This window comes from Falco cherrug, chromosome 5 (genome assembly GCF_023634085.1).
Source record: "Falco cherrug isolate bFalChe1 chromosome 5, bFalChe1.pri, whole genome shotgun sequence".
In the NCBI taxonomy this organism is placed as follows: Eukaryota; Metazoa; Chordata; class Aves; order Falconiformes; family Falconidae; genus Falco; species Falco cherrug.
Window position 1 is genome coordinate 70518073 of NC_073701.1, and position 26674 is coordinate 70544746.

Genomic DNA, 26674 nt, shown 5'->3' on the forward strand with positions numbered 1-26674 from the left:
CAGAGCAGGGTTATGCCACCACAGCTTGTGCATTGTGATGGAAGCATTGCAGACAAGATCTGCAAGATCAGGATGGGGAAACCAAGGCATGTGCTGGGTTCCCCAGACTGTACTCTACTGAAAGTTGACTCTCCACAACAGCATCTCTGTGGTGGCCATAAGGACAAACTGAGAGGTAGTACCAGCACAGAGTTTGTCCTAGCTGTCTCTCTGTTGTATGTAGAGTTGCAGAGAGGAAAGCTCCTGCTCCCCAAGCGTTACACTGAGATGCACATCATCATTGATTTTTGCAGGGATGTCCAGGTTTCGGCATTCCTGGTCAACCTGGGCTAAAGGGAGACCCAGGCGATAGGGTGAGTGGGGCCGTACACTGTATGTGGAAAGGGGAGGGCTAAGGAGGCAAATCAGGAGGTTCAGAGACAAAATCTCTCTATCACCTCCATGCATGTGAATTTACTGGCCTTCACCCTTGGGGAAATTAATACGGGGTGGTGACAAGGACTCGGGCTGTCACCCTGTGGTTGGCGATCCCGTGGTGGTCTTGTGTGATGGGGTAATTAGCACTGTCTTCCACAGTCAGGTGCCAAGGCGGGGCTCCTCTGAAGTGTAGGCAGAGGATCACTCATGAGTCTGGAAGAAAGCACAGAGTCAAGGGTCAACTGGTAATTCTGTAAACAGCAAAGCCGAGGAAGCTTCATTTCCAATGGCTTTGTGTCCTGAAAGTGAACTTGACCTTTATCTTCCTGACTTTTGTGTCTAAGAAGGTTCAAGTGTCTGGTGGCTCCTACGTGAGCTCACTGATGTCTAGTAGAGGCTGGCTTAATGCCTTGGTTTTCCCTTCTACAGGGACATTAACAGTCCATTTCATTAATGTAATTTCACTTTAATAGTCACATCATTAATGGTTGAACTTGATGATCTAATGGTTGGACTTGATGATCTTAAACCTCTTTTCCAACCTACATGATTCTGTGATTCTGTGATTTTAAACCAGCAAAAACCTGCAAAACCTAACACCTCAGGTCCCCACCCTGCCATCAAAGCTAGTAATCAAAGCATTAATGGTTTCAAAGTGGAGAAGACAGATGCATCTAGATGGTGTGTGCTTACAGAAGGGCCTCTTGGGACATCATCTGTTTTCCCTTTCTCTGCATTTTACTACGCTGTTTCAGCTGGTAATTCCTGCAATCAAAGAACAGCTTTGCAGCACTGAGTCTGATGTTCACACCCTTTAGATACAACAGAGGACCCTCACCTGAAATTATTCTACTGTATCATTCTTGCCATATGACTAATGTTCTGTATTTCTGCAGGGAAATGTAGGTTTGTCTGGCAAACCAGGTCAGAAGGTGAGTCTGTGCAGGGATTGCCACATGTAAAGCATTGTCTCATGACTGATATCTATGTCACCCAAAGCAACTTGAGTCAGTGGGGTTTTTATCTTTGCCATAGGGCTGTGTCAAAATGCAGAGAGCATTCTAAAGCTGAAAGGTCTGAACAAATCCGGCTTTGCTGAAGTCTTCATATGACATGCAGAGCCCTACAGAAAAACAAAAGATGCTCTTGCATATTCAGTGAGGCCTTAAAAAAATCCTGCAAATCCTGGCTTGTAGGATTCCTCCTAGCAATGGTTCAAAACTGGTCAAGAGAGGTCAAGAAACATCCCAAATGTCATGTTTGTTCAGTGAATATGTTTCGCTGTGTATGTTTCTCAAACAGCGTTGCTCCCCAGGCTTGGCTGAAGGACCATATGAATGTGAGAAATATTACAGCCTGATACATAGCCCAGTGAAGAGAATATTTAGGCTGGATGAGCTTGATGGGCATGGAGAAATTTGATATCAAAAAAGATAAATGAGATGCATCCATGACGGGATGTGTTAACAAGATGTGTTAATGCAGTTGCAAAGTGAAGAAAACAGCAAGAGGTATTTAGGGTTGGGAGAAGGCATGGTGAGGTGGTTGAGTGATGAGGAAAGTCTCTGTTGTACAAACATCAATTAGAGCCAATGCATAAATACCCATCCACGAGAGTTCAACTGACTTTACATAGGAATAGAAGTTAAAACATGGAGGGGCAACTGACCGTGTGCCTACACCGCACTCTCAAGACCAGACCTACCTCCTGGGTCTGTTCTAATAGGTCACTTCATTTGAGCTGCAAAGCTTCCTGGAGGTGGAGATCCTCAGAAGAGTCTGTCCTGCAGTGTCTGCCAAGGCTGATTGCGGAGTCTGAATGCACTACGTTAGAGACAGATGCTTCCCAGTCCAGCCCACTAAGCAAATACTATAAGCACAACCCTTCCTGGCACAGGGTAGATGCTCTGAGCCCAAGCTTCAGCCAGGAATGTGGAAGCAATTGCATGGCCACTGGGCCTGGCATGCTGTCTGAACCTGCTCCACAATGTCTAATGTGAGAACTGTGAAATGCAGAAGAGGAATGTAACAACAATCTTGTTTTCTTTAGGGGGATATAGGTCTTAAGGGAGAGAAAGGTGAACCAGGATTACCTGGGAAACCAGGCGAGACCGGACTAAGAGGTAAAGATGTAAGTAGAAGCTAACAATCCAGCCGTATGGTCACGTCGAACCCCTTGGTACACCACTCAGTACCAAGCTAACAACCCCAGGTTATGCCCTTGCAATAGCAAGTAGGAACCAGTGACAGGATGAGACCACTCAGAAACATTCATTTTATACAGGCCTGGTTGGGGAAGAGACAGGTCTCAGCACAAGCAGCCAATGAACTACCTCTAATTAGGCATGATGGTTTGCTCATCAAGGGATCTAACTTCTCATTTGCTCTGTCTGCTCTTTGATTGCAAGTGAGGAGGTAGATCCCTCGCAGATTGTCATTAGGGTCTGCTTTAGGCTATGTTTCGGGTCTGAGTCTCTTTACCCTCGGTCTGGGAGGAACAAGTGCATGGCACCATGGTATTTGTGCTGCACTGCCTGGATGGAACGTTTCTTGTTATTCAACATCGTGTTTTTTCATCACTGAGTCATGTCTGTCTGACGTGCAGAGAACTAGCACAGTGCGCAGCCACAACAGCCTGGACGGGCTTGCTTTTGGCTTTAGGACACCATAGTTCCCTCTTACGATCAAACAAGGTGGTCCCTCACAAAAGCATCATAAATGGCTTCTTCAAACAAGGTGGCCCCTCACAAAAGCATCATAAATGGCTTCTGGAAAGCCTCACCTAACCGCAGTCAATAAGGATATTTCTTCAGTTCAAAGGGCTGAGTTGATCCGTGAACATCAGATGGAATAGGAACACCAAGGGAAGTCTTGAAAAGAAAAAAAAAGCAGCAGCTGTGTTTACAATCCTGAGGTACTGCTGCCAGACACCCCTGACTTCAGAGCCACTGGTGATTTCAGAGTAAGAGCTGTTAACCTGAGGAGGAAGTTAGGGTAATAAACTTGGTCACAGATGGAAATGTAACCTTGCACTTCTGCATTGTGTTGTAGGGAGAACCAGGGAAGAAAGGCACCTCTGGGACCAAGGTAATCAAGGGGGAGCCCACACCTTCCAGTTACATGGCTACCAAACACAGCAAGCTAACTCACCGCTGGAGCTCCTGGTATGACAGTGTAGGAGAAGGGCTGCACTGAGTTAGAGTGAAGGTCTATCCAGCCCAGCATCTCACCTCCAAGAGTGACCAACTTCCCTGGAGGTCCTGGGAACAATGCAAAAGCAGGATGTCCTGTGTGAGAGGTGGTACCTCATGGGTCTTGGTAGACTTTGCTTCATGAATTTAGTCACCCCACATAAATCTTTAAAGACCCTCAACACCCCTGGGCAAAGCATTGCACAGGTTAGTTAAACAGCAGCTAGAAAATTACACCCTTTGATTTGTTTTGAAGCTGACCTCTGCTCGTTTTATTTCCTTTTTACTTGTCCTTATTGTAGATGAGACTATGAAGAATTTCCTTCATCTGGCCCTTGGCTTTTCTTTATTTCAGCTGTTGTTTCACCTCCCAAACCTGAAGGCTTGAAAAGAAAGGCCAAAAAAGAACTAAACTGTATTTTCCTTGAGAAATATTTCTTCATGTTCTACAGCAGATGCAGGAAACAGTATGCCATGAATAACAGTGAACTTTGGTGGAAATAACTTCATTCTACCCCTATTTATGAATACTATCACCCTACATCTCCTATCCCGCTTACTTTATTTATGGGGTAAAACACCACCCCTAATTTAAGACATCTCATATGGCCATAAGCCTGCTTTGCCTTGGCTTTCCAAGCATTAAGCAATGCCGAAGCGGAGATCTAACTCACATTAGAGCCACTGCAATGGTAGGTGATCTTGGTTCTCTCCCTTTAAAGTGGTTCCTCCAGGTGTAAGTGCAGTAAAATCAGTATCAGTAAAGTTCAGCCTGAGGGAAGCAAACTTTTAAAAGCTACTCCTCCTCTCTTTTAGGGAGAAACTGGTGTCCCTGGAGAACCGGGAGAGAGAGGAATCAGGGTAATAATTACTATTATTACAATTTTCTGCCTGGGTGAGTGGTGGGGCATCAGGGGAGGTTGCTCTGCTGCTGCCCGGGCACCCCGGGTCTGGGCAGGAGGAGAGGACTTCCTTCTCCATCCTAACCAGAGTACCCCCTTAGAAATATCCATGTGCAAATATTTCTTGCGTGAAAAATCACAGAATGGCCAACATTTTTCTTGTTTGCTTTACCTTATTGACCTGCTGGACATGCTCTATTTCTGATTGCTTCTCTGAATCCTTTCTTGCAGGGTCCACCCGGACTTCCAGGACGCCCTGGAGAACAGGGGATAAAAGGCGATACAGGGCAGCCTGGAAAGGATGTAAGGCAGTCCCTAAAGGAGCAGTTGAGAGAGGGTGGACTTGGATAGTGCAATACCAATCAAAGAAAGAACTGTATTATTTTTCTGCCTTACAGTCTGCAAGGCATAGAAATCTGCCTCCCTTTCTCATGGGGAGAGGGATCTCCTCTTCAAAGGGAAGATTAGGGCTGTTTCTCTCTTCTTGTTTAATTAACTAGAGCACAAGTTAAATAGCAGGACTGTGCACTGAGGGTTTCTGAGTGTGTAAAAATGTCCCCAGCCCCACACTGCTGGAAAAAAAATGCTTCGCTGTCTCAGTCTGGTGAGGAAGAAAGGGAAATGATACACTTAGGTTCTGTCTGTCTGATCCCCCTCTAATAGCTTTGGAAAACATGGGCTAAGACCAGCTACATTGTCAGAGGTCTCAAAGACAGGGTGTTTCTACAAACTTTGTGAAACCAAACAGCTGGCTAGAGGAAAGTCCCTAATAAGCCCACCCGCTGAGGAAGAGGCTAATAATCTTATTAAATATTAGATAACTCCTCCACTGGAGAGATGTTGAAATCCAGATTTCATTAGCTCAGCTGCTCAAAGATAGGCTTGTTAGCCCATTGGATGCTGAGCTGACAAGAAGAGGGGAGACTTCTGATTCCCCTTACCACAGCTCGTTCTCATCCTGCCTCTCTCTCCACCTCCTAGGGGAACACTGGAGAGAAGGGAGGCAAGGGTGAATCTGTAGGTTTGCACATTCCCACTTATAACCTTGCATGAGAGAGAGTGTGTTTGGAGGCTAAAATCTTGAATGGCACCACTATTTTTGGGGGGAATGGGGTTATGCTGGTGTTGTATCTTCACAGGGTGAGCCTGGGCTGCCTGGGACTCCTGGAAGCATTGTAAGTAACACCTGCTTCTGTTGACTTACACGTTTATTCAGGGAAGGGATATATTGAGATTTATTGTGAATCCATGTAGGACACATTGCCAAAACTTACTGCTTTCAACAGTGCATGCTGTAGAGTGGATTTCCCTCCTGGCCTTATCAAAGGTGCAAAGCAGCGAAGCCAGCTCCTCTATACATATATGCATTAATCCCACCCCAAAGGGCATTAATCCCACCCCAAATGGCTTGTTACTGATGCTGTAAAAAGACTATGATGCAGAAGAGACTAAAAGCTAGCTATGAACCCATCTGATACCTTTAATCACCACCTGTTGTGTAATCAAGGCCTCTGAGCTCCCTCTATAGTGAAGACAGAGTTGGATACCTTCTAGGAAAGGTGCTTAGGCAGATGGAATGACTCATGCTCATAACTCTCCTGTGCCTTTGCATGGAGTTTTCCTTTGGATTAAAGGCCTAACATCAAATTCGGTCAGATGAAAAGCGAGCAACTCAACCCAGGTTTATCAAAAATAAGGCTGGAAGAGATTTTGAAAGGTCATTTAGGTGATCAAGGTGCTTCAGTACATGAATGTGCAAGGAGGCATTTTTACACCCTGTTGGCTTCAGTGGAGGTAAAGCCACCACCACCCTGCAAAGCTGAACCTCTGCCCTAGGACCAGGAGCCACAGCCTCTCAAGAGAGCTGTGCAAAACTTTATCTTCCACTCCTAGGGATGAGGCATTGGCAGGATCTGAGTAAGAGGCTCCTTCAGACTGGGTAAAATGCTACCAGCCACCTTCAGTGGTATTATTCCTGTACAAAACAATTATTTCAGTTGACTTCAGAGCTCCAAACAAGCCAGGAGCAAGGAGTTGGTGCCTTCTGGTGGTATTTCTCTCCATATTTTACAGCTCTCTGCTTCCAATACCAACGTGCTGTTTGAAACCACCCCTTTTGGGGGTCCTAGACCCATTTCCAGTTTTTGTTATCCACTGCAGCTCCTGTTCACTTGTATCTTGTGTATTCTGCACTACTTGAACTCTGGTGTGTTTGGGAGTGGGACATAGGGATAGCAAGCACCCCCTGTTCCCTTCAAAACTACAAGAGCCTTATTGCTCCAGGGTATGGCAAGATCTTCCTCTGCTAGTACGTAACCATCTCACTCCATCAGGCAGCCAGGTGGCTGCCTATGAGGATAGGGTTCTAAAAGTTTGTTCTCATTCACACAGTTACCCAACCAGCTACCCAAATATCCCATTAAATGCCCATGCCAGAGAGGGACCCAAACAATGTCCTGAGTGGCAGGGAAGTGTGTGACCAGTTCCCTTTGAAAGGGACTTCACTGGAGCCACCCTGAACCTCTTACCTGTGAGAGCAAAGATGCTGCACCAGCTCCCTGTAGGTTTAACGCCAAACATAGCAGGTTCAGGTTGCAGGCTGATCTGGGAGAAAGCATCCAGCTCTGTGCCCATGGATGAAGGCTAATGGAGATAAAAGGCACATGGAGGTGAGAGGCTCTATCAAAGACATCATACTTCACTTTGTGAGCATTTTTTCCATTTTTTGCAGATATCTTCTCTGGAGAACACCATCACCCTGAAAGGTGACAAGGTAAGATCTCCTTGCTGGAGAAGATGTGTGTTGAAGCTGAATATGTGATTATTTTGCGCATGTTGTATATTTTGTAGCTTTATTACTCTTATACATCAAAGTCTGCAAACATAACCCAAAACTCTCAAGTTCCTTAAGCAAATTCTTGCTGTTCCCACATCCAACAATAAAGGTCCTCCAAATACAGTGCATCATTTGATGATGTCAGGGCACGGTGAGCTTTGGTTCTCCTTCCAAACCTTCAAATTTCTGCAGGGCAAACTAGAGCGATCATTTCAGCCCAGAAATCAGAGGGGTCCATTCAGATGCTGAAGTTCACTGTGAGACTGACTGCTTTGCTGAAAGGGAATGAGATGACTTGGACGTTGGAATAAGTCCAGTACATTGTCCAGATCAACGAGCCTATTGCTGTTACAGAAGATCCTTGTCATAGCAATAGCTCTAACTGTGGATAGGTTTGGAAGAGCTTTTATTTAGTACCAGCATTCGGATTGCAGTAGCATGGATCCTACACAGATGGAAATTTCAGTGGGAAGATATGGCAGAGACAGATTTGTTCCATCCTTTTTTCAGCCTTGTGAAAAAGATCACTGAAAATATTACCAAGCCCCTCATGACTTCATGCCAACCTGCCTAAATCCTATCTGGGGGATACCCAAGTAGTGATCAGTATCAAAGCAGCTCCTTACCCACTCCCAGCACTCTTATTGTGGTCCATTTGGCAAAGCAAATGGCAAATAAATGCAGGTTTTGTTCAGTGCAGGCCACAGTGCCACATGCAGCACCAAGATCCAACCCAGACCACAACCAGAGGTGGAGTCATGGGGTAATTTGAGTAATCAAAGAGCCCAGGAAGGTGAAAAAAGTATTTAACTGCCTTCTCTCCCTCTTTCAGTTTAACAAGGTTTGTGAGTTGACCATTTATTTGACCATTTATTTTGTGCACCTTGCAGCTGGGGACAGGGAAGGACACGAGGCAGATGTGGAGGAGGCAGACCAGCTGCAGCATCAATTTCTACTACATTTTGCTGGGCTGGGGGAAAAGGCTCATTCACAGAGGCGCAGACTGTGTATCTAGATGGGTCCTTCGCAGGCAGACCTGGCCTTGCCCTGCCAGTTTTCTGATTTACCTGCAGGGCTCATGAGTCCTGAGTCATAGGCAAAGCCCATGACAGACTGGGAGAACAAGATCTGCAAGCAATATCACAGTGGTTCTGTCACCTCCCCAAGCCCCACTTAAGACGTGCAGTCCCAGACTTTACTGAAGAAATGGTGTTGCTTCATCAGCCAAGCTGTGATGGCAGGGAAGTAGAGGCAAAGTTTGGTTTGCAAGGAGAGATAATACCGTTATTAGCCCAGGCTGGGTAGCAGGGGCAAAAGGAAAAGCAGGAAAGCTCTCAGGTCTGCCTTTAGGTCCGAAGCAGAAGCAGCACGTTTCAACTGAAGAGCAGAGTTGCTCCAAATTTAATTATGTTAAACAGTGAGATAGCTACAAGAAAAGCCTGGCTGATCCAATTGGAAAAGTCATTGTTATTCTGGAGCCACCATGGGCCAGTGGGTGAGAAATGCCTCAATACATGATGCATCACTTCCACTGTGAATTTTAGGCGGGACAAAGAACTAACATGTTAATGCTGGCTTACAGGGGGATTGCGGGAAGGACGGCTTGAAAGGTGAAAGAGGTCCTCCAGGCCCAAAGGTATGTCCTGAGTGCATGGAGGCATTTTTGTGTGGGTGCCATTGTGTTGGGCTGACCAGAGGGGAAGAGCACCCATCTCAGATGTCTTCTGACCCCCTAAAATGTTGGGTTTTCAAAGCAGAGTTTCTGAGATGGGCTCATAATCTTGTGGTCATAATGATGCTGTAATCCTACAACTCGGTTAAGCAGATACACAACATTTAGGTAGGAAGATGTTGTTGAGGAGTCAGATGGGATAAATCTCTAAAACGTTCAGGGATGTTTCCTTCCTTTCCTCCCCCCTGCAAGTTGAAGAACACATTGGAAAGAGATGGAAGGAGAAATTGCTTCTGATACCACACACATCTAGAGTTCTTTAGAGGTAGAACAAACTCCTCCACTTAATGGAGAGGAAAATGCTGCAGAAAGCAGCATCAGTGGGTACAGGTAGATCTCCTCATTGGTCCAAGATCCAAGTCTTTGCAAAGGCAAGGACTTATGCAGGTGACATGCATGGGCTGTGCCTCAGACATACTGAGTTCAGCCAGTGCACCCCACATTGCAGTTCCTTTACCCCAGCACACCTTGGCATGGAGTTGCAGTGCCATCAGGGCCTTCCTGGCGCCCTTCATTCCACCGGAATCTGTCAATAAAGAAACCAGATTTCAGTGAAATGAAGCCCATCAGAGAGGCAGGTCAGCCCCCACCTCAGCAGATGTTCTTCACCCCAGCACTGGACCTCCCAAGCCATTGCCGCTCATCTGTAGTTTCATCTGTGGCACTGGCCCAGCAAGGAGAGGTGGACAGCCTGTTTATGCAACTTGCTGTTGGGAGTCCAACCCACTGCAGGTATTTGACCCAGATCGCACATGGCGGTAGGGAGGGCCACCAGCACGGTGACCACCTTCAGAAGGGACCATCAACTGTAGGGGCACCTTGGCCATCCACTTGCTGCCTACTACCTCTGCACAGCTGACACAGCAGGGACAGCAGCAGTGACATTGAGGGGCCTCAAAAACCTTCACTTTTTTAAACATTGCACATGGCCAAGAAATGGAGAAGAGGATGGTGCGCATGGCCAAGAAATGGAGAAAAGGATGGTGCAAGGCTCTGGTCCAAACCTCACTTTGATCATGTTCATGTCTGGCTCTTGGTCCAAGCCTGTCCTAAGAAATGCAGCCAGCAGCTGTGTCCAATGGAGGAGTGAAGGGTGGGATTCAAGGGGGACCAAGGGACCATTGAGCAGGGTGGGATTCAAACCCCCTCTCTGAGCTGATGGGGATTTGTCTGGGGTCACAGCATGGGCTGGGAACAAAGGGCCAGATTACATGACTCTTGCTCCTCCTCAGACTTCCTCTTCTTGCTGCTCATTGGGATAATAATTAATGCGTTGCTCTTGTTCATTTGAAGGGAGAACCCGGTCCACCAGGCAAAGGAGTAGAAATGAAGGTAAATGAAATAAAAAAATTATAGAGCATATTAATGTTGGAAACACCTCCCTCTGTCTGAGGTTGGGATGGCAGAGGGGACCCAGTGTGTGTCCCCAGGCTTAGCTATCAACAGCCTGCAGGGCCAGCTGGAGGAGAGAGAAGTTCTGACCCTTCTTTCCTCTTTCAGGATCTGGAGAGGCTTTTTGAAGCAAATGGTATCAATGTAGGTAACACTTTGACCTTCCTCATGGCAATGATTGTAATTAAGTCTTTCCATCTGTTCCCTCTGGCCTTCTGGAGGCGATGTGTGCTCCCCCAGGTTCAGCACTGGCACTCACAAGAGTGCAGGGTTATTACTTTTCCTTTTACAGCTTACCATAGATATTTAAATGCTTCTTGGATGGCTTTTCTGCTACTATGTTATGGGGTGGATGGTGGATTTGAGGCCCATGTGACACTGAAACTTGGCAAATACCTGTTCAGAGCTTGGTGCTACTGCCTGGATTCGCTTGTACTTCAGCACTGCCAGCAATAGGACACCCACACAGCCCCATGGGTGCTCTGGCCATACTGCATGTCATGTTTAGCAAAAAAGTCTAGTTTGGGAGTTTTCCTTAGCTTATAACACAAATGGTAGTGAATCATCACTGTGCAATATAGCAGTGCTAGCCTGGTGGCCTCCCTCTCCACTCTCATGGTTGCCATCAAGCTCAGGAAGTGTGATAAGGCTCAGCTTTTAGTATCTACCATGCAGGTACTTACAGTTGTGCTTGTTACTTCTAGCTCCTTTCTGTAAGCTCTGGAGATGTGACCAAGGCAGATGGTCAAATGTAGGAGTTTTATTTAGGATGGGGAGAGCCACCATGTAAGCACCATCAATTGGCTCCTAGATGTCCAAACTGTAGTCACCTGTATTTAAACCAGCTGCTGGCTGTTGGGGCACATTGCTTCACCAGGTGCTACTGGAAATGCATCAGTCATTTTGTGGTGGCTGCACTTGCACTGTGGTGTGGCACTGGGCTACTGCCTTAATGGTATCCACTGGTTGCAGTTGGCACTGCTGAAGGACCTCTCCAATGCACTCCTGCGGGATGGACTGGATGGGCTGGTGCAGCAGCTGGGTGGCTCCAGGACAAACAAGACCTCCAGGAGAAAGCAGGCAGCTCTCCATGCTACCAAGCATGATGTGAGTATTGTCATCTGTCAACCTCAGGGGGCAGACAGACTTTGAAGGAAATGAAGGAGAAACAGAAACAAATCATTGAAGGCTTCAAGGTCACCTCTGTCATCAGGCAGGTTATGGTGACTTGCAGCCACGCTAAGAAAGAGTTAAGCTGGAACAGGCTCATGGCTCACACCAGGATCTTGGATCTTCAGGTTGAACTGATGGGATTACAAAGCACTCTTTTTTTTTTTTTTTTCAGTGGAAATAAAGGAATTGGTCAACCCATGTTGTTGATGGAGGTAGCTAGAAGCCATCCTCCAAAGCCATCCCCCTCCTTGTGTCCTTTGAGGACTGGGAGTTGTTGGAGTGGTGTGTATGCAAGGGGATGAAAGCAGCTGCAAGCATGAGAAGTGATCATAGAGGTGGCCTCAAAAGCAAGAGGGATCCCAGGGAGGTAGAACTAGCTTAGAGGGAAGGTTTGGAGGTGACCATCAGGGAATTACTGACTACTTGCTCCATCCTGGTTCAGAAAAGGCCACCAGGTGGGACAGAGCATGCTGAAAGGGTGGGACAGTGGGCAGAAATAACCCATCAGGATCCAACTCATCACATGTGTGGGTCCTGGGAGCTCAGGTGTGTCATTGCCACACCAACCCACTCTTTTTGATGTTGCAGGATTCACTGGTGTTTGATACTTCTCACAATGCCCTGGCCAGCACCAAGGTGACAGAAGAAGCACAGAGCCTGGAGATGGAGGCTCAGTTTAGGGTGCCGGTGTCTGGAGGACTTCCCAAGGTGAAAATAAGGAGCAGAGCAGATTAAGTATAGTTGTGTAGATCTGTGTTCCTGTCCACCTGGTCTGCTGCTGCAATAATATTAAAAGATTGCACATCAGATATGTACTGGCTGCCTGTGAGCTCCAGTCCATGCTCCAGCGATGCCTCCTGGTGATACTTATCCTCCCTTCCTTTCCACACAACCACAACTCCTTCTTGTCTTCTGAGCAAAAAAACCACCACATTTTGGGCTGGTTTCAAGCCATCCCCATGCTGTTATCTGTTGAACTTGCCCTGCAACTTCTCACTTGAAGGCTGTAATCTAGGTGTGTCCCTCCTGCCCCAGCAGGGATGGATCCAACCCTGCTGTCAGGTTGGGTTCAGGTTTCCCAAGAGAGGAATCCTTCCCATGACTCCACAGCCCTCATCTGCTTGGTCTACCAGGCTAATTGCTAGAGTTTATCTAGGCACCTGCATCCTTTGCAATTGCAAGTAACAGATAGCTTGCGTTTATGGGAATTAGGAGTTTATTAGCAATGTTGAGGCTGAATCTCCATGCTGGACCCGAGTTCCAGTGTGGTACAGCACACCTCCAGGAATGAAATCAGAGGATTGTATCCAGGTCACCTCTCAGCTGCTGGAGGAGTTAGTTTGTGTGTACTAGACAGTCCTGATAAGAGAGTCCAGGAAATAGTGCCTGCAGCTGCAGTGGGGCTTTTCTTGTCCTTGTTTTATGACAGCCAAGAAGTGATTCTCTCCGTAAAACCTTGTAGGTCACCAGTAGGAAATGTTGTCTCTAACTGGAGCATGAGAGCTGAGGGGGGTGTTTGGAGCCAGCTCCTGATGTTTTTCTCTTCCTCTGTGGTTGGTTCAACAGTGACCCAGTTGCTCAGGCACTTAGGGTGAGACAGGCTTATCCCCTCTCAGCTCCAGGCTTCTGCCGCTGTCTCAGGTGAAACATGTTGCTTTTCCGGATCATTGGAAGCTGAATGATAGCATTTTAGGGGTTTGAGAGGTGATGAAGTGCTCACCAATACATGTGTTTGTATCAAGAGACACAAACTGGATGTGTGCCAGCCACCCCGGAGCCAGCGATGCTGGCATTTGGAGTACAGAGGCACCAAAGCTGTCTCTGTTAGGCTTTGGGAGCCCAACTGAATCTGACAGAAAGGGCTGGGGATGTCTGCTCATCTGGGCCAGCCTATCCAGGCTGGACTTCCACCAGGGGGTGAAGGGGGCAAAGCAGCCCTCCAACCCGTATGAGATCCTTGCAGTCTGCCCCAACCCATCCTTGCTGGCACTTTCCAAGTAAGATGCAGGAGAAGCCTTGGCACATTGGGTCTTCAGCCTTGCCCTGCTGTCTCAGAGCATGCTATTGTATTGCATAAATGGCAGTGTTGATAAAGCAATGCATTGTGGATGACATCCTGATGTGGAAAAAGCAATAACTTACTTTGGTCTCTACAGGGTCCATCTGCTGCTGGTTCTGAAGCTGTGTACCAATCCCTAGAGAACCCTCCTGAGTCCCTGGAGAAAACATCTGAGGAGAGAAGGAAAGATAGAGACTCAAGAAGGAAAAACACTTCTCTCAGCAGCGTATGTAAATAACTATTCAGTGACTTTTAATTACTTTTCCATTTGTGCTGATTTAACAGATGCAAAGGAGTTACATTTGTCAGAGCTTGATTGTACAAATTGTTGCAATTCTATGAGTTTTGCTTCTATTTTAATGCAGTTAAAAGCTAAGTTAGAGAAAGGGTAAGGGTGTCTGCATGTATCAGTGCCAGAGATTGGAAAAAGGTTTTGCTTTCCACCTTCTGCTCTGGTAATTAGTGGGACTGTTGTCACTTACCCATCACCCTCTGCAGGGCTTGTCTGTATCCCCACCATACCCAGAAGATGATCTGCAAGGAAACCAGTCCACAGAGCTTCTTGAGTCCTTGGAGGAGAGGGTGGAAGGACAACCACAGCAGGACACCAGCCATGTATGTCTTCCCTAGAAATTCTGGGAAGTAGACCAGTGTGGAGATAAGTGATAGACTGGAAGGGATTGATATGCACATCTCTTACAGTGCTGTGAGTCCTGGGGCAGTTACCCGGAGGACACCACTGCTCAGACATAGGACCTGGGCAGGAGGCTGATGGCCAGCCTTGTCCTTTGCATGTCCTTTGCCACTTTCCCTGTAGGCAGGGAAGTGGGAACCCCCCAGAGCCCTTGACAAATGTTTTGTTGTTAATTATCCACTTCTTTTTTTTTTTTTTTTTTTTTGGGGGGGGGGGGGGGGGGGGGATGGAAAGGATAATCTCTTTCTAATCTGGATCCATCAGCCACAGCAGCCATCCTATTATCTGGGCTTGTTTGACTGAATAGCTGAGGATTCTCAATACTTTTTTAAATCAGACTTGTAGTACTCCAGGGACAGTGCAGACCCGAGACAGTGAATTTAAGATATTTCCCCTGACAAGATATTTCGTTTTCCTTCTTACTTTCCACAGATGCCTTAGAATAGTCCAGACTCTCACGTTTCCCTGCACAGTGTTAGACTTTTAGACCCTGGTATGTACCGTTCTGAGCCCTGGAGTGCAGAGTCTGACTCCCTTAAAGAAGAGTTTTTAGTGTCTAAGCAGGAATTTGGGGCATTTCTCCTTTTTAAGGACTCACTAACAAGAGCAAATTGTAATTTAATAAGCCTTTGTAGATGGGCTGAGCCAAGGTGACTGTTCCCGAGGAAACATGATGCAGGGTGACTTACCCTACCTCTTCTTTCAAGGTCTGCCTCTTAAAAAGTTGAAGTGGTTACTGCACTTCAGTTGAAGGACAGTTGCAAAGTAGAGGTTTCTTCCATAGCCAGGAGTTAGAACTGCTTTACAAACACATGTGTACATAACCTCTAAGACTCGTTATATCATTTTCAGCAAAATTGGAGGGTGCATCCAGGCTGGTAGCAACAGATACCACATTTCAGCTGATGGGCAATAAGCTGTGGTGTTTCTGTAGTGTGGTTGTCTGAGCCCTAACATCCCATCTCACCCTTATTTTTCTGCCCTCCTGGGCATGCATTTTCTTTTGAGAATGGAAACCATGCTCCACTGCCACATACCAAACCCAACACCCTCCAGCCTGAACATCACTGTAACCATAAGTGCATATTCCAGCCTAGCTGGGAGACCCTACCCCAACACCATGCATTGAGTGACGGCAGCCCCAGTGATGGAGAGAGGGAAAATGCATTCATTCAGTGCTGTCTGAACACCTTTGCATACTGATGTGCTCTTGTGTGATGGAGGGAATGCTCTTTTTGAAAATACTCGGAGACAGGATACCAACAGCCTTAAAAAATGGACTGTAAAAATCTCTTGGATGTTTGCTTGCAACTACAGGCATGGTTACTGCTAGGAGCAGCATTAGCAAGGATATTTCTAGGAATAGCAATGAGGGAGTAGCTCTGAGTGGGGAGACTGTTGGAGGAAATCTCACTCTGATTTTTAAGTAGTCTGCTGAAAACTTGCTTCTGCTCCTAGCACTGGCTCCTGGCTGTCTCTGCAAATTAACACCACATGGAATCCCAAAGCTGGAACCAGTGATGTTGCAGCAGCCACGAGAGGGCTCCCGGCACAAGCACACACACGCAAGCACCCACCCCCACACAGACGCGTGCATGCGTGTAAGCTGCCGCTCTGGAGATGGCAGCCTGTGCCATGAGCATCCATTAACTTTGTTTCTCCTCCTGGATGCACCTTTTCCCTTGGCTGGGAATGGTTAAGCTGGGAAGGGACCCTAAGCACAGAGTACAGAGCCCAAACTCCCTCATTTCTTGGGGGATAGGGTTGCATGATGCTGGCTGAGGTGGGAGATTTTTGGGGTCCAGTTGTTGAAAGCAGGTAGAGCTCAGTCTCTATGGACTCACACCTGGAGACTGTGAAATTGAGAGAGGGTCCTGAATCTGTGGATCTATTTGAAACTGTGGAATTTAGCAGTGCTGGATGCTTTTCGTGAGCAGACATCTCGAGGCTTCACACATGCCCCTTGCATGGGGTCATTTAATATATCAGATGCACCACAGACACAGCATCTTCTTCCTTGATGAATGGGAGTGACCCCTGTTTGTTTGGTGTCTGGGAGCTAAGTGCATCCCTGTGCCCAGACACTGTAGCCATGGCACCAGGAAGTCAAGGGGACTGTGTGGCCACACCAGATGTGACATTTGGGCAGAAAGAAGAGCTGTCCTCAGTCATCAGGTGTGTAAGTAATTAATCCCTGCATCCCAAGGACCAAAACCAATCCCTGTGTCCTTTTTGAGATGCCACTTTCTTTTAAAAAAACCCCATGGGATCTGCAGAGCAGAGCCACAAAACTGGTTTGTAGGTGGCTTGCAGGTTCATTTATCATGACAGACCCAAGACTGGACATTTTTTAGCCAAACTCAGGGTGCCTGAGATAACATGATTTCTGCATTGAAGATTTTTCACAGGGAGGAGATACTAAATGTTAGAGGTCTCTTGAATCTTGTGGTGAAAGGCAGGAGGAGAGCCAGAGGGAGGAAGCTGAAGACTTATAATCCAAACAGGAAATCAAGAGTTTAAGCTGATTAACCCCAGCGGCAGGCTGGAGGGAGATGGTATTTTTCCCTCCTGACAATTCCCTGCCTGTCGCTGCCTGAGTTATCAGAAGCAGCGCACGGGGGGCTGGTGGGGGGACAGTTTGTACTTTGGGTTCACAGAGATGATCTCCTGCCCTGTTGGGTCTGGTGCTCAAAAGCCCTATGGATTAGTGCACACAATATCAGTGTCATCTGACAGTGATGCTGCATCTGGGTGTTTGGCAATAATTATTGGGGTAATCACGTAACTCGGTACTACCAGACATCTTTTCCTGAATCCCAGCCTGGAGGATTCCCCATCAAATGAATAATTGTTTGAAAGATGGGCAGGTAGCACCACTCTTCATTCTCTCATATCTAATGATCCCCATTTTGGTAGGGATGTTTGTAAAAGTAGAACAGCTGCCACAAGTTTTTTAGGGCACTTCAGACCCTCCCCCAGCACAATGGGATCTACACCCCAAGGATGTTTTCCTTGGTTGCATTTGGTGTAAAACCCTCTTTAGAGGAGGAAGAAGTGTGGTCCAAAGGCAGGGAAACAGCAGCAGCCCCTCTCTCCTTGTAGCTCCTGCATCCCCTCATCCCTGGTGGCTCCTGCAGCTGAACTGAACTCAGTGGAAATGCAAAGGGAGCGAAATGGTGCTGGTTGCTTTCCCATCAGCAACAGCTGTAATCACGAATTTTACCTGCTAAAAGGTTCATAGGGCCCTAGAGAGAAGCAGCCTGTAATAGCCCAAGAGCTTCATCTCAGAGATGCAATTTCTGGCTGGCAGGAGTTAATGGGGAAGCAAATTAACTGATGTAAAGAGGCAGGATGAGCCCAGGTACACGTGCCTGTGTGAGAAGCGGTGGCTGGTTATTCTTTCCATAGATGAGCCACTTCTTTGATGCTACGGGACCGTACCAGCCAGTTCTTGCCTCCTCGATCGCCCAGCTCCCCTGCAGTTAAGCTTACTCATTTTCACAGTTAATTCAGATAAATTGCCTCTGGTTCTCTCCATGTGGATAAACCCATAGTCACTTAATTTTCCTACCTGATACCTTCTTGCCCTTTTCTTTTTCTCTTTCCTGTACCTTTTTCTTTGCAGGATTTTTTTTTTTACTCCCCCTTTTATTTCTGCTGTTCTCTTTCCTGTCCTAATTTCATCTGTTCCTTTCCTCCTTTTCTCCCTTCTATCTTTTTCATTCTTTTTTACACTGTCACCTGCCATCAGTAAATCATTCCTTTAGAAAGCAGAAGCTTTTCTACTCTCTTTGAGATGCCTTATTGCTGGCATCTCCAAGCAGGAAACTGCTAAAATTGCGGAGGAATTGCAGAATGAAAGAGTTATTACCCCCTGCAATTTCCTACCACCCCAAGTAAATGGCAGCTTTATGAGATCACATGCAGATGGGTCGCCTTCAAAAGCTCAGCAAGGTCTTAGCAACCCGTGGGCTTGCCTCACCGCTGCCTTGTGACACTATTCACATGTCTGTGAATGGAACATGGACCCATGCTAAAGAGCAGCAGCATTTTACAGCTGGTTTGCACACAGATGAGCTGTGACCCAGTGCAGGATGGATGGGAACATCCAAGTGGTCTTATCTGATGGTGCTACCTAACCCACCCAGAACACCTTTGCATAGGACTGGGAGGTATTTCTCTAGCTTGTCCCACAAAAAACAGCCCAGATGGGGAGCCCCTCAAGTACTGACCTGTCTTTTATTCCTCCTTCTGTCATCCTTGCCTTCTTTCAGTAAAGAATTTCAGTTTTAATTAGATCAATTTTTTTTCACCCTTTACATATTTTGGTGAGTCAGAAACTTCCTGGGTTCATTAGCCGCTAGGTGAAATTACCATCCCACAAGATAAAATCCAACAAACAGGACTGTCATCCCTGCAGACCTGACAGTGCAATGTCTAGGGCTGGACTAAGCAGCATTTCTTGGAGGTACTTTATTTAGGATTTACTTCCCCTTGATTTTAGCCATCTAAAAGTCTTGACACATACTTCTAAGTGAAATTAGTGGAGGTGAATCTAGGTCTTTGTTTTCACAACAAAAAGTGCAGGAATAGTGCTAAATAACTGCAGACCATCCTGACTTTTCCCTCTCCTTCATGTGCTTGTGGCAGGTTACAGGGTTGGGGTTTGGGTGTTTTGTTATAAGTAAATTTGCTGCTTTTTTGTTTTCATGTCAAAATACTCACCGAAGCTACACTGCAGTGCTTCCACTGTGTGGTTTGAGGAATAATTGCTCTACACTTCAGCCACTAGGAATATTACAATGTTTACAACAGCAAGTAGATAATTTACCATTGCTAATATGGAAAAGAACAATTTATGAGCCAGGCTAGTAACTGTTTGTACAAGGTTTACTCGGTGTGCCTTAAATATATATTGGCCAAAAGCATCAGCACTGCAAACATCACCAAGTGGCAGATCAACATGTAGACATTAACAGGCATTAATTGTTTTCTTGTTCCAGTCAGATACACTGTGTACATTAAATGCATAGCAGGTGCGTTACTCGGGCATGGCTGGTGCAGGGAAGCATTTAACATTCAAAGTTGCAGTATTTTAAGTGGGGTTTATTTCTTTGAAATTGGAGTAAAATTGCACAGTGCTAAATAACATATATATTATTATGATGATACAGATAATGTTAGGTGCTCAGCAGGATGCCGCTTCCCTTCCCATAGGAAAATGTGAATTCAGGCAATGGCTCTGCACTCCCAAGGGACATTAGAACCAGGAGATCTGCAGAGCATGAGAGACACACAATGAAGACCCCATTTCACCATAGCAGCTTCAGGCTGGCCTGTGTGCAAAACCAGAGCCATCGGTGCGATCCAGAAGGAGGTGGTGACCCTTCCTTGTTGGCTCTGTCACAGGTTCATCCCCCCGGTGCTCCAGGAGCTTGGAAATCCCTATCTGGATCTGTGGTAAGTGAAGACCCTATACAAGGGTGTCTTCAAACAGATGGACGCAAGGGAAACCCCATTTGCCCAGTTGTGCAAAGTCACAATGAATGAATGTAGTGGGAGGGTGAAGGTTAGTGATAAATATTAACAAATAAAGCAATAAACAACTGCTATGGAAGCCTTTTTCTTGGCACAGCAGATTGTTCTCCCTGTATCTGGCAAGGGAAACATGATGCTTGGAAAGCAAGGGAAATGTGATGCTTGGAAAACCAAAGTGGGGAAAATCAAACTTAATCAATGAGGCAACATTATAACCTGGCTCATGGGGAAAGCAACATCATAACTGAAGAGTGTTTTGTGTCCTGAGAGTTTAGAAGATATTTCAATGTGTGTTTAAATGTGTAAATATATGTGTGAGTTTATGAATACATACATTTCTGACACATCTGCACAATTACATTGTTGACTTTAACACAGTGTGCCAGAAATGGAAAGTGTAAAGAGTTGATTTTTACAAAATTTAAGAGAGAAAGACCTGTTTCCAGAAGTTAAGGATGAAAAACTCTGAACAGATTTCCTCTAAGTTTGAATTAATTTCTTTGAAAGCAGTGAGTGACCCTCACCCTGTGTTCCCAGGAGGAATGGCAGCACTGAGCTGAGCTCATCCACATCATGAGAAAACATATAATCTCATAGCCCTCCGTAAAGGGCCAGGGTTAAGGTGGGTCAGATGTGCCATTGCCAAAAGACTGGAACCGGGGCATTCCTTGATTCGTGGACCCTGGCAGCCCATATGCAATGGGCAGCACCAGCTCTCAGATGTCCTGTCCAGGCAGGAGCAGATCAGACAGAGCCTGGAGGCCACCCCGTATGCAACCAGGAGCCCTTCGATAGGGTTCTCGTGATCCCTGATGACACACAGCTTCCCTGTGAGATGCTTCCAGCCTCTACACTTACTGCCTAACATCTCCATGCAAAAAGGACTTGGTGGAAATAAATTTAAATTTAATTTATAATGAAAGCAAGTTGGGTACCTCCTTGCACCCACTGCTCTCCAACTGCTCTCACACTTTCCTTTCTTTTTTGACTCAAGGCTTACCCAGGCCCTCATCACCTGAGGAGAATTAAGGTACAGCATTCATGTTGTACTCCTCTTATCACAGCTGCATGTGGTGAGGATGCAGCTGGTCCTTTCCCAGCCCCATTTTGTATGTGCTATTTTTTTTTTGTCTTACAGAAGGAGGAAACTGGCCCAGCAGATCCATCTTCCCATGGCCAAAAGGTCAGTGCTTTTGTTTCACCTTTTAATGCAGATACCCAACAGCACCTGTGGGGCATCAGGATAGTGGTCCATCTCCCAGAACAGTCTCATTTGGAGGCTGAGGAATCATGGGTGAAAACTGGCCAGGCCAGTAGGTTCAAGAGGTAGTAATCAACAGTTTCGGCTACTGTTAACGAGCAGAGATTCCAGGCTTGAGCCTTTCACAGCTGATCCAAACATGGGGTTTGTGTTTTGGGGAGCCTCAAAAGTTTTGTCCTCTGTGGACTTCTCCTGTCTCCCTCAAATTCATGGCATCCTTTTACATCTGCAGTGTTCTGGGGCAGGGAGGCCCTCAGCTTACCACTTGTATCTGGCCCTTACTTTGCAATTTATGTTTTCTCCCTACATTTCCACTGCACAGAATAGAAGAGTTGAGGTCAGGTATGTCCCCAATCTGGTCTGGGAATGCAGGAAATGAGGAGTTCCTCCACAGGTGTTTGCTAAAAGCTGATGCAGGAACAAGGGCAGCACCTACCTGGTCGAAAGAGGGAAGGAAAAATTCCTCGTAGCAATGCATGTTTGCAATTGAAGGGTTTGCCTGTTGTTTTCCAGGGAGAAATGGGAGCTCCGGGAGTCCGTGGAGACAAAGGAGAAAAGGTAGCAATAGTGCTTTTCTGGCCAGAACCTCTCAGACCAGGAGAAGACTGTCTGTGCTAAGAGGGTCTCAAAAGGGAGAGACAACTGGGGATGTGCTGATGGAAGGGACTTTCAGGATCTATGGGAGACTTTACCAATGTAAATTGGGATTGAGACAGTCCCACCTTTATCCCTGAACCTTGCTGTGTGTTTCTGTTCCCTCCCTTCCAGCAATGCTAGCACACTCAGGAGTAAAGGCAAAAAATTCAGGGTTTTTTCCTGATGTTCATTTTCTGCTGGATCAATGAACTAAACCAGGTGACAGACAAGCAAAGACAGCCCTGGTGCAAGGGCAAGGATGGAAGAAGGGCAACACAAACCACCGTGAACAATTTTGGCAGCAAAGGTTTACAGGGGCCAAATGGCAGACTCAGTGTGGTGGGACCCAGATATTCAGAAGAAAGGCAGACAAGGCAGGGTGGGTGTTCACAGGTGCAGCCCAATGGGGAAGGGGTACTTTGCATGGGTGACCATTTAAACACCTATGTGGTGCAGCATCTTGGGGACACAGGCATGAGAAGAGGGAGGAAGGGGAGGTGGCTGGAAGGTGGCTGGTTTTTGTCTTGCAGGGGCAGCCTGGGGAGATGGGGGAACCTGGAGAAAAGGTGAGCTGTGGATTCGGTATCAGCTGCTGGAGCAGGACAGCATTACCAGCTAAGTGGCACAAATCCAGCATTGGAGATTGCCATAGGAAAGTTGAAACCTGCCGGGTTAACCCAGTACTCCATCTCCTCCCTGTGAGCAGCGTGGCTCCGTGTTAGGTCATTTGGCTTTTCCCTAGTCACGCAGCCACTGCCCACCTCTTGTGAAAAGAGGTGGAGGTCAGAGTGGCAAGTTGGTTGCTCCATGCTGCATAGGCTATGTGCACAACTGGAAACCTTTGCTCTTGCTGCAGGGTTGCACTGAGGTGGTATTTCACATAACCTCTTGCACAGGCTTGGTAACTCTTTTCTTATTTTATAGGGCACCAAAGGAGACAGAGGTGAAAGTGGTCAAAAGGTAAACAACAACATCAATACCACGGTCAGGGGTGTCTTTTCTTACACTGTGAGAGCTTGCCTCCTGCTCTCCCTCCTCCTTTTGCCATACCAAACTTCCCCATCTCAGGGGCACGTGTCCAGGTAACCTCCTGAGCTGTGGGCCAGTCACTCAGTGGGGACCCAACATCTCTCTGTTGACTAGGGAGGGACTCCAAATGGCTGACACAGACAGGACACCCACCTTATAATGAGTAGTTTTGGAAGATGTGAGTCTCACCCAGAGTCGTCTGATATGATCTCCAATAATATTCCTGCAACTCAGCTCCCTCTTTTTTGAAGTTGATTAAATGCTCTCAGCAGCTTTGTCTCTCCAGGTCAGATTAAGTCTTCACATCATCTAGAGGAGTTGTCATGGTCAGTGAGGGCTCTGTAGAAACCCTCAATGTAAGATCAGCTATGAGGGACTTCAGCCAAGTGTCTAGAGAGCAGCATGAAACAAGCTCTCATTTTGATGGGCCCATTGTGGAAGGAGTGATGTTAATTTTTCCTGACCTTCTCTTTACAGGGAGAACCAGGAATTGGGTTCAGAGGTCCTGTTGGTCAGGCTGGGCCACCTGGATTTAAGGTAAGCATTTCTCCTCTTCTAGATAAAGATCTCACTTGCTTTTTGCTGGGTCTTTCTCTTTGTAGTCCTTGCTTTTCACCACTGGGTGTGGAGCACAGAATTGGCTGCGGCTACAAAGATAAAGCACCAAAGCCAGTCCCAGCCCGGGAAGGCAGGAACTCCATCACATGAGTCTGGGACAGAAGGAGTGCTCTGTGTCCTCCAAAGGGCCATTTCAAAGCAGATGAGGTCCAGAGAATAGAATCATAGAATGGTTTGAGTTGGAAGTGACCTTTAAAGGTCATCTAGTCCACCTCCCCTGCAATGAGCAAGGACATCCTCAAATAGATCAGGCTGTGAAATATGTGCGTGAAAAAAATCCATGGAATTGTGGTCTCAGCAGAGATGCATTTCTGTGCTCCCTTGGGATGTTGCAGGTGTGCAGGGTTTGAATTCATTGGAAATCTCTGAAAGTCTTCAGGTAAGGGCTCCCTGCTTAGCAAGCCATGGTACGGCCCTTTCTCCAGCCCTAGGATCTCTCTTGTGAACCAGGGCTGGAGGGGATGTCCCCAGTTCTGTGTACTGGTCATGTGAATTCAAGGAGACACCCCAGGCTTTTCCCAGGACCTTTAGGGAGGCAGTTAATCCCACCTGAGATCCATGTTCCTTGTGATTCACTCAACAGGGTGAGCCAGGGGCCCCAGGACCTCCAGGAGCTCAGGGTATCCAGGGCATTCGTGGCAATGCTGGCACCCCCGGGTCACAGGGGAACAGAGGGGCTCCAGGTCTGCCCGGCATGCCAGGACAGAAGGTAGGTAGTGTGCAGTGGGGGGACAGCATGTGTTGTGTTAGCCAACTCAAGGTGAGAACAATGATGGTCCTGCTGAGACTGCCTATACTGGGTGTCCACCCAGTCAAGCCCCCACCCCTCCAGGTCTCCAGACCCTGAGCCTATACATAGTCAGTGACACAGGAGCAAAGCCTGGTTGCAAAAGGAGAGGTAACAGAATTTATTAGACTAACTAATGTTGTTAGGGGAAAATGCAGGCCAAAAGATTTGGTACAGGGGGATGTCCTTCCAGTTAAAAAAAAAAAAACCAAACCAAAAACAAAAACAAAAAAACAACCAAACAAACAAAAAAAAAAGCTGTGGAACTCCAAGCAAGCTGTTCTTCTTTTAAATTTAGTGAAGTAACTTGGTGAGATGCCCAGGAAGAAAAGGGGTGGTGATAGCACAGGGAATGTCAGCACTGCAGGGACATGGAGGCTTAGCTGGAGGTGGGGTGGGGGACAGCAGTGTGCCTAAATTCAGGGTCTCGGTGTAGCTGGAGTCCCCTCTCCTCAACAAGAGGCCCACCCAAGGAGGCTATTCCTCCTGCTTGCTTGCCAGTGCAGGGAACACCTTGGGGAACCAGCTCCTGCTTTCTGTCTGGATGGGGGAAAGCAGGACCTTTCCCATCAGGGTGTTCTCCTCCTTAAAGGATTTTATTTTCAAGGGAGAGCGTGGGAAGAGAGGCCGGCATGGATTTGCTGGGCCCACAGGACCATCAGGATCCCCAGGAAAAGAGGTGACTTTTGTACATTGCCCCTGTGTCTTTTGAGCAGCAAAGGGGAGAGGTTGAGGGCCTGGTACCTGGGCTGGGTGTGGTTTTACTCTCTCGGAGCACTGGGACAGGGGAGCATTGAAGACTTGCAAAGCAAAGTCTTCCCTTCTATTTTGTTTTCCTTGTCCTACAGGGGATTCCTGGAACACCTGGACCCAAAGGCAACAAGGTCAGTGCCAATCTGCCAGGCAGGTCACAAGCACCTAAGATCCGGGGGTGGCAATGGGACCACTGCCCTCCCCTGGCTCCTCATCCCTAACCCCATCCAGCTACTTCATCCCTCTTTCATCCTCATGCCCTTCTTCCCCATGGTTGCTGGAGCATCCTCCAGAGAAAGCAGCAGAAAGTCAATGGAAGTGAGTCTCCTGACTCTTTCTGTGACTTCTAAATCATGGCCAAACTAATCAGCAATTGTGTGATGTGAATGAGACCTCCGGGGTTCTCTGTTCTGCAGGGAGAAATTGGTGTTGGAGCAGCTGGCCCAAGAGGTCCTCGCGGACTGCCTGGCCCTCGGGTAGGTCCCTCCATAAATGTTTCTGGCTTGGCTTCTTGCAGCCTACCCTCTTTTGGAGGCAGCTTTATACCATCACCTCCTTAAAGGCACCTGTCTTAAAAGATGTCTAAAGCGCTGGTTTCAGAGCCGTCTAATTTTTCACCAGCCAGATTTGGAGGTGATGTACACTGCTATGCCCAGCTGGAGCCGGTGCTGACCAGACTCTGCCCGCAGGTTGCAGTTAGCATCCCCTCCATAATTAGATACTCTCAAGGATTGCAGGTCACACTGGCCAGCTGCATGACCAAGTCAATCCTGCCCCACGGACTGTATTGGCTGTGCTCTCACTGGCTAGATGGGAGCACTGAAGGCAATACCTACACCCCTACATTGGTGAGGAACCACCTCAGTTTTGTATGCTTTGGGGATGCTACCCACAAGCTCATTCCTCCAGAAATCTGCATCCAGTTCTTTTATCCTCGTTCCCTTCTTCCCTCCTGTTGTCCTGGCAGAAGGAAACCAGCCCCCACCATCCTTGGGGCAGCAACGTTCACTTTTCCTCATGCTGCTGAGAAGTTTTTGTCTCCTTCCAGCAAAGAATCCAGGGAGATCCTCTTAAGTCATAATCAGAGACCATGTTTCAATTTGCTGCTTCTGTGGCTGTTCCACAAATAAATTATTATTTATTATAATAATAAAAAAAAGATTTTATGTTGCAATCCATTTAGACAAACTCCCCATCTGCCAGCAGAACTGTTCAATGAGGCCCCTGAGACAAAACACTTAATGAGAATGTCAACAGCTGGGAAAGGTCTGGGGTAAACCTCGCTCAAGCTTCATTATCTGAAGGAAATGATGAAATAATGTTTCTGCTCTTCTGACTCCAGCATAAATCTAAAGTGAATCACAGAATCTCAAATTACATTGGCTTTATATGAGAGATCTAAATTTGGCCTCACAGGTTGATGCCTAAGTCTAGGCATCTTAAAGACAAGTAAGTCTTGTAGGATCTACCTAGGGAAGTCATAAAAGGACTTCACAGACCCACCAGCACAGCTATCCTTCATAGCAATGCTTATAAGGAGCTAATAGCACCCTTAAAGGAGGCTCAGAACAAGGCCTGCGGCATCTGGCTACCATACCTGGGCGTGAAGATAAGCCTCACATTGGTCTCCAAAGATACAAGTTAGCGTTGAGCAGT

The 26674-nt window shown here is 47.0% G+C and overlaps 1 protein-coding gene across 1 annotated transcript in view; it reads left to right on the forward strand.

The window, feature by feature from the left end:
* The window catches only part of LOC102056661 (collagen alpha-1(VII) chain-like), a 116245-nt gene that overhangs the window by 56807 nt on the left and 32764 nt on the right, over positions 1–26674 (forward strand). Inside the window, exons 43-69 of the mRNA XM_055711971.1 lie at positions 294–353; positions 1314–1349; positions 2468–2548; positions 3469–3504; positions 4425–4469; positions 4742–4813; positions 5492–5527; positions 5650–5685; positions 7242–7283; positions 8929–8982; positions 10372–10410; positions 10579–10614; positions 11443–11577; positions 12232–12351; positions 13800–13928; positions 14201–14317; positions 19614–19856; positions 20929–20964; positions 21073–21117; positions 21709–21753; positions 22362–22397; positions 22756–22791; positions 23338–23397; positions 24062–24187; positions 24873–24944; positions 25114–25149; positions 25435–25494. Coding sequence (XP_055567946.1) covers positions 294–353; positions 1314–1349; positions 2468–2548; positions 3469–3504; positions 4425–4469; positions 4742–4813; positions 5492–5527; positions 5650–5685; positions 7242–7283; positions 8929–8982; positions 10372–10410; positions 10579–10614; positions 11443–11577; positions 12232–12351; positions 13800–13928; positions 14201–14317; positions 19614–19856; positions 20929–20964; positions 21073–21117; positions 21709–21753; positions 22362–22397; positions 22756–22791; positions 23338–23397; positions 24062–24187; positions 24873–24944; positions 25114–25149; positions 25435–25494 — 1869 coding nt within the window. The remainder of the gene's footprint in view (positions 1–293; positions 354–1313; positions 1350–2467; positions 2549–3468; positions 3505–4424; positions 4470–4741; positions 4814–5491; positions 5528–5649; positions 5686–7241; positions 7284–8928; positions 8983–10371; positions 10411–10578; positions 10615–11442; positions 11578–12231; positions 12352–13799; positions 13929–14200; positions 14318–19613; positions 19857–20928; positions 20965–21072; positions 21118–21708; positions 21754–22361; positions 22398–22755; positions 22792–23337; positions 23398–24061; positions 24188–24872; positions 24945–25113; positions 25150–25434; positions 25495–26674) is intronic.